Source organism: Marmota marmota, unplaced genomic scaffold (genome assembly GCF_001458135.2).
Source record: "Marmota marmota marmota unplaced genomic scaffold, marMar, whole genome shotgun sequence".
In the NCBI taxonomy this organism is placed as follows: domain Eukaryota; kingdom Metazoa; phylum Chordata; class Mammalia; order Rodentia; family Sciuridae; genus Marmota; species Marmota marmota.
Window position 1 is genome coordinate 9,686,072 of NW_026000019.1, and position 8,066 is coordinate 9,694,137.

An 8,066-nucleotide genomic window follows, 5' to 3' on the forward strand; every position below is an offset into this window, starting at 1 on the left:
CCATGAGCGAAGCCGGCGGCGGCCGGGGCTCTGGGTCTCCGGTCCCCCAGCGAGCGCCATGGAGCCTGGTGGCGGCGACGGCCGCGCTCTGCCTGGTGTCGGCCACGTCCGTGGGGACGGCGGTGGCCGCGCCCATGAGTAGGGAGGAGAAACAGAAGCTTGGGTAAGGGTGCTTGGCAGCCTGGGGTGGGTTTCCTGGTGAGGCTGACCACAGGCGAGGTGCCTGTCATTGACACCCGGGCGCGCAGTGGCCTCCCCTGTCGCGAGTGGAACAGCTGCTGCCGCGCGAGGACCTCGGAGGGGTGGACAGGGGTCCGGGAAGATGGGAACCGCTGCCCGCGACGTGACCTCGAGAGGCTGTCGAGGTGTCGCCCGGGCTGTCGGTGACATGTGCGGGCTCCTTGAGTCCAGCCGTGGTGTGTCAACACAGCTGCCATGTCAGTGACCCGTGAGGGGGCTACAGCCCATGTAGCCGCGTGCAAGAGTCCTGCGGTTGCCTGCCCACAGAGGCGTGGTTAGATTTCTCGCCCAGATGAACTCCCAGCTGGAAAATGTTGCTGATCTCGCATTAGTTAAGGCTTACACCTGTTAGGGAAAAGGGACGTTCATTGGAACTTTACAGATTTTACTATTTCCTTGCAGTGTTTTCCTGACTGCGGTTTTCATAGTAGACTGTTTGATAGTATTAATCAAAAGTCCTAAATAAGTGTACCTACTCACTGTACCCAGAGTCGTTTTATCAGCTTGAAAGTGTCATAAAACTATCAGTTGGATTTTCAGCATTTAATTTAGGCTCAGTAATGCTAATTGGCACGAGATTCCACATAAGCATAAGAAAAAAGCCGAGAACCAATAGAAAATGGGCGAAAGTATGAACAGTTAAGTCAGAGAAGAGGGACTGCAAGTGGTCAATAAACATGAAAAGTTATTTATTCAACCACATAAATGTAAGAGATGCAGATTAAAACAAGACAGCTGCTTTTGCCTAACAGATTAGTAAATACAAAACACAAGGATACTGTACTGTCTAATTACGACTTGGGGAAAAAACTTAATGGGAGTGTAAATGTGACTTACAGACTGTATCGCCTAAAATTAAAATTGTGCATACTGTTTGATTCATCAGTCCTACCCCTGGGATTCCGTCTTGGAGAAATAAAAGCACTGAGATAGATGTACGTTATAAGAGAACTGTTCCTTGGAGGGAAATGCTTGAATATGTTGCATGTATTATGGAGTAGTATTCATGCATTAGGAAGAAGGAGGTGCGTCCTTAGAAGGCTGTTCAGGATGTATTCCAACACACACACACACACACATACATGCACAAATGCACAAGCAAGTTGTGGAATAATCTATATATAGTACTATACCATATTTTTAAAAGAAAAAATATTGTCTAATAAGATTTGAAAAAATGAAAAGATAATTATTTCATAGCGTTAGGATGAAAGGGAGGTGGAACCATCAGGTTTTAATTTATGTACTTCTTTATTTAAATGATTGCAAGAATCTATTTTAAATAAAATACCAATAAAGATCACAATGGAAAAAAGATAAAAGTATTAACTATCAAAACAAAATTACCCAGTAAACTAATTAGTGTCTTAAATTTTCTCAGTGAATTTAATGTATCATTGACAACTTTTAATGAATACCCCATTTTGTTAGTACTTTACTTGTGTTATCTCTGTAATACTATTATTTCATGAGTTGAATGGGATTTTCATTTTGTTAAGTGAAGAAACTGAGATTTAAGGTTAACTTGTTAAGAGTTGTGAAGCTAGTAATTGGTGGAACCAGTTTTCAAACCAAGGTCTGTCTGATCCCAGATCCCATCCATTTGGCACTTTCTTAAAACTTAGACATATGAAGTTGATTAAGGACCATAGGTATTTTATTTGACATTGTTCTTTCTCCTTAAAAAAATTAATTGAAAGGGTCATTGGATAACTCATTTTTTTTATTAGAATTAATTTTCAGCTGGAAAAATCCAACCAAATGGGCTTGAGATTTCAGCTCAAAATTTGAGATCATTTGCAAAAGTGAATTACAGTTATTTAGGCTTCTTAATTTAGATTGTCCTAGAGTAAGAGTAGAATAAGACTAGAGCTACAAACCACAAATATATGATGACTTTCCCCTTTGGAAACTTTCAGAATGTGAACTCTGATTTATTAGATTTACCTGTGTGATTTTTTAAAAAAAAGTCCAAATAAGATTTATAATAAAAAGACAAAGCCCTACCCTTTTCCCTGTACCCCAAACCAAACAGAAAATAAAAAACTGGGATTATTATGAATAGTAAGCAGTTGCTTGTACTTTGTGGATTATTTACCTGATCATAGTCTTATCTTTCATGGAATACATTGTTCTTTAATTTTGTTTCCAAATGTTAGGGCAGCTTTTGCTAATGCTATTTTTTTGTTTAAAAATGACTCTAAAACAATTCAATTACCATAGGTGTTGGCAGGCAATGTAACTTTAAAAATTATCTAAAATGAAAAAGACATGATTTTTAAACTGGAGATATGCTTTTCAATACATTTTTATTCAGCTGTTGAACAGATGTAAAATCTTATAGAAACAATTTTTCTGTTTAATATAGCAATTATTTTGTATTTAAATATTATTTTGTGTTTAAATATGTCTTTCTTAGGACTTGTGAGTAAGTCAGAGAGCAGCTAGATATTAAATATGTCCACTTTGAAGTATGTGTTGTGAAATTTGCTGATCACAAGAGATTCGTAAATGAAAGGATTGGAAAAATAGTGTGTCTTACTTGTAAGCAATCATAATTTACTCATAATTTTGAAAATTCAGTGCTAGCAAAGTTGGGTTAGCAAGTTAAAGCTTGTCATTTGGAACACTCCTTCCTAGGCACTACCATTTCTAGTTATAGCAATTTCTACTTCTTGGTTTTAATCATTTAAAAAATATATTTTAGTTATAGACGGACACAATACCTTTATTGTTTATTTTTTATGTGGTGCTAAGGATCAAACCCAGTGCTAGGCAAGTGCTCTACCACTGAGCCACAACCCAGCCCCCATATTCTATTAAACCTATACAAATTCATAAAGAATGAATGTTTTAACCAAGTGAATACAATATTTCTAATGATGAGGTGTTGTTTTCCTTCTGTTACTGGGGATCCAGGACCTTGTGTGTGTTAGGCAAGCACTTTACCACTCAGCTACATCCTCAGACAGGATCTTGCTAAGTTGACCAACTGTTCTTGAACTTTGAATCCTCCCTCCCGTCTCAACCTCCTTAGTAGTCAGGGATTATAGGCCTGCACCTGGGTTTACTGATTGGGTGTTTTAAAATTATTATTATTCATTTAAAAAAATGTTTTCAGGGCTTATTCATATCACAAGTTTGAGTGTACCTGATTTTGCTGGTCTTTATAGACAGGGTCCAGAAATTAGGTCTTTTCTGTCTCCTAGGTTGTTTATTATCAGTATTTCATCATCCACAATTGTAATGACAAAAATAACAGTTGCATTATAATAGGAGGCAAAATAAAAATACTATCTATTTCTTTATACTTTTTCAGTTCTTGCTACTAGTAATTGGAATTTGGGGAAGAGTTAATAATAGATTGTTTAGCTATTGTCCTTTGTTAATTTTTGAGAGCTCTGACCTTGTCCTGGCCACAACATATACTCTTGTGGTTTTTCTAATAGCATTCAAGCCCCTGAATGTTGAGACACTGATTCCTTTTCCCCAACCTTATAAGTGGTTCTTTTGTTTTTGTTTTCTGTTATTGTTGTTGTTGTTATTATTTTGCACTACTGGGAATGTGCCTTACCACTGAGCTACATCCCCAGTGCTTTTTGTTTTTTGGGACAGAATCTGACTTAGTTGCCCAGAATGGCTTTGAATTTGCAGTCCTCCTGCCTCAGCCTCCCAAGTTGCTGGGATTACAGGCGTGTGCCACTACGTCTGGTTCATAGGTTTTGGTTTAGTAAATCTAGTGTGGGGCTCTGAAATCCTTTTTAAATAGCCACCTTGAAGGTCTTGAGTGATGTTAGCTACAGCATATTAATGTTTTTGAGCCTTAGGTTTCTCACTTTACAGGTGAATACTATTTTTATAGGGTTTTTTGTTTGTTTGTTTGTTTAAAGGGAACAGAGTACATCATAAAATATCTTTTGGAAATGTGACAAACCATAAATATATTCTTAAACTAGACATTACTTCTTTTATTCATTTTATCTGGAAAGACATTGGCTTAATTAAATATTATTTCATATCACTATTCACACACACCCATCCCTCGATTTTGGTAGGACACATAGGATGAATGATGAATGGTACCAATAATTATTTCTTTTGGAGCTCTCCAGCAGTATTCCCCCTTCAAGACACATATTAAATAATTATGTTAAGAGGTATAGTAATTGGTTTTCATCATCAGATTTCCTTCCCTCTTTCATCAAGATTCCTTCCCTCTGTTCATGGCACACATCATTTGCAGGTTTTTTTTTTTTTTTTTAAGGAAAAATTATAAGATGAACTTTTTGTCAATTACCAGGAGTAAAGTTTGACCCAGCTCTTTGCAGTGAGTTTATGAAAATTTATTTACTAACTGGTATATTTCCTGACTCTCTATGTCCCCGTCTAACTAAATATTTCTTTTGCTTTTTGTTTGTATACTTAGGGAGAATTAACTTTTTGTAACATGATAAATATAATGTATTTAACTTTTCTCCATTTCTGTGTTTTTTGAAATTAGGAATCAAGTACTGGAAATGTTTGATCATGCTTATGGTAACTATATGGTAAGTAGAAAGCTAATTTTTTCATTTATATAAGCTGATTATTATAAAGCACCATAACTGGGAATTTTGAAACCCACATTACTAGCACATTTTTTAAAGAAAGCTTTTATTGTGTGCATGTGAGCAAATATGTAATAGTGAGTTCCACCTTTATGTACAATTATAAAGCACCAATTAACAAAATATGGAAAAAAATTTTTAAAGATTTTAAAAACATCTGGGCAAGCATAAGCAACAGAGTGTGGTAGTTCTAAGTGAATGGATAGATATATCAAATAGGTAAGAATAAATTGAAAATCGCTCATTAAACTTTGTATTTAAAGTTTCCTTGGAGCTGGGCTCTGTGGAGCAAGCCTGTAATCTCAGTGCCTTGGGAGCCTGAGGCAGGCGGATCGAGAGTTCAAAGCCAACCTCAGCAACTTAGCAAGGCCCTAAGCAACTCAGTGAGACCCTGTCTCTAAATAAATATATATTAAAACGGGGNGGGGGGGGGAGGTACTCAGGATGTGGCTCAGTGGTTAAGCACCTTTGGGTTCAATCCCTGGTACTAAAAAAATTAAATAAAGCTTCCTTGGGCATTTTCAACAATGCTCATTGAGTGTTTTATATAACTAGATATTAGGGATGAAAACATGAAAAAGAAGTTAGCCGTGACTTTAAAGGAAATTCTTAATTTAAAAAACTTTTATTACTTTATATAATCTTTGAAGAAAACCATTAAAAGAGACAAATTGTATCACCTAGCTTCCATTCAAATTATATCCTTGTGAACTCTGAATTGAATACATTTTGCTTTCTGCTATACTAATCTATACTGTTTTAAAACTCCTTTAAAATGAAATATGGTTTCAGTTTTACAAGGTGAAAATTCTTGACATCTATTACACAATCTGTAGGGCAGATTTTAGAGTTTGAAAGAAAGTTTTGCATATAAATTTGTATAATTTTAAGTGTTCAATCAAATTATCTTGAGAATTACTTTTCTTTTTTCTTTTTTTGCAGAGCTAGGGATCAAACCCAGGGCCTCTGGCATCCTAGGGAAGCAGCTTTACCACTGAGCTACATCCCTAGCCCAAGAATTACTTTTTATAACCTTGTTTTCACATTTAAAAAATATGTCCTAGGCGTGGTGGTACATGCCTATAGTCCTAGCGGCTTGGGAGGCTGAGGCAGGAAGATCGAGAGGTCAAAGCCAACACAGCATGGGCCTAAGCAATTTAGTGAGACCCTGTCTCCAAAAATAAAAAAGCAGACTGGGGATGTGGCTCAGTGTTTGAGGGCCCCTGTATGGATTCAATCCCTGGTACCAAAAATGAAATAAAAATGTTAGCAGATTTTCTTTTATGATTATAGTCTTTAAAATGTAGTTGGCAAAAGTTTGGCAGGGAGCTAAGTAGAATTTTGTTTTCAATATTTTTCAAGAGGTATAGTTCTTTGAATCCATTTTCATTATATATCAACCAAATATCTTCATACGATAACATCATTATCGTTGATGAACATCTGAGTATATGTACTTTGTTTTTGTCTTTTTAAAACATGTTTTACATTTGATAATCCTTGTTCTCTCTTATATTGCTCATTTAGTAAGAGGACATTTTGACTTCTTAATATTTTAGAATATGATAGTAATTAAGTTTTTGGATCTACATTGAAAACAAGAGTTTTAAGTTTATTTTTAGACTTCAGCCATTCCCTTAATATTTTTTTGAAAATTATTTATACCTGCTTAATTCAGTTTGGATAAAGCATAGTTTAACAAGTCTAGGCTAATGATTTTGAGAGGGGCAGGTAGATTCATGCTCTACTCCCCAAATCATAGTCATCTCATAAATGTAGACTTTTGGTTAGAAAGTCGAAAAAAGTATTTAGATAAATTTACTACTTCTTACTAGGAATAGGAGCTTCTCTTTATAAAGCTTGATACCTTTAATATCTTGTGTCTCTTAAACAACAGAAAGTTATACCAATACATTTTTTTCTCACCATAGAGTATACTTAAATAATGAGTTTGTGACAAAGCAGGTACTGAGGGCAGCCTTCAGCGAACTTTTTGGCCGAGTTCCTTTTGTAATCTAACCAGGTTAACTTTTTGCTACAACTACTTATGAGATTTAAGCTAGAGAGATTTCAACTCCAAAGACTGGGAATTTCTGAAAGCAGCCTCTTCCATATTTCCAGTGGGCCATACTCACTGCAATTCATTTTTAAATGTTCAAATATTTTACAGTCTGCATGACTCTTGCATTGTCCTCATGTTAGGCTCAATCTGTATGAGGTATGTAACCCAAGATTTAGTCTAGAGTTTATCCTTCCCCTTTTCAAGTTCTCAACTGATATGACACAGTTCTAAAATATTAAAGAGAATCCAGGTACCTTTTAATTGTTATTTGAAGTTACTTGAAAAGTTTTTCTAGTTTCTACATTCAGAAACACTGTTAGCTTGTTACCACGCAAAAATGTATTAGTTTTAGGGTTAGATGGTTTTGAGTTCAACTTCTGAGTCTGCTCTTCACTAGTTTAGACCCTAAACCGATCATTTAACCCCTTGGAGCCATGTCTTAGTGATGTAAAATGGAGGTGATTAGAAAGTACTATTGTAAACAATAAGATTTTTTAAGAACAGAGACTCTTTTTCTTTATTTTTAATTTTTTATTTTCTATGCATTGAATGTGGAATATAAGTGCTTATTAATTTTTTTAAAAGTGAATTATTGGTAAAGATAAAATCAAGTAATGTTTATTTTTTGTATTTGAGTATTACACTCCATATTTGCCTTTTGCAAAGAAATAATAACTTTCTTCAAAATATGAGTTTATGGCCAGGCGAGGTGGTGTACACCTGTAACCCTGGTGGCTCAGGACGAAGAGGCAAGAAGATTGCAAGTTTGAGGCTAGCCTCAGCAACTTATCAAGGAAGCCCTATGCAACTTAGTGAGACCCTGTCTCAAAATAAAAAAATATAAAGGACTGGGGATGTGATGTGGCTCAGTGGTATAGCACCCCTGGGTTAAATATCCAGTACCAAATCAATAAATAAAAATACAAATTTATGAGGTTGGGGATGTGGCTTAGTGATGGAGCATTTGCCTGGCATACTTGAAGCCCTGGGTTCTATCCCCAGTAATTAACACACACACATACTCTCTCCCCCTCTCCCCCTCTCCCCCCTCTTCCTCTCTTCCTCTCTTCCTCTCTTCCCCCAGCCCCCCTCCCTCTCTCCCTCTCTCCCTCTCTCCCTCTTTCTTGGGTTCCATTCTCATTACCCCCCCCCCCCCC

At 36.4% G+C, this 8,066-nt stretch overlaps 1 protein-coding gene across 1 annotated transcript in view; it reads left to right on the forward strand.

Moving 5' to 3' along the window:
- The first annotated feature begins 2 nt into the window (after positions 1–2).
- Edem3 (ER degradation enhancing alpha-mannosidase like protein 3) overlaps positions 3–8,066 on the forward strand; it is a 79,850-nt gene continuing 71,786 nt past the window's right edge. The window contains exons 1-2 of the mRNA XM_048810216.1: positions 3–163; positions 4,742–4,787. Of these exons, the coding sequence (XP_048666173.1) occupies positions 3–163; positions 4,742–4,787 (207 nt within the window). The remainder of the gene's footprint in view (positions 164–4,741; positions 4,788–8,066) is intronic.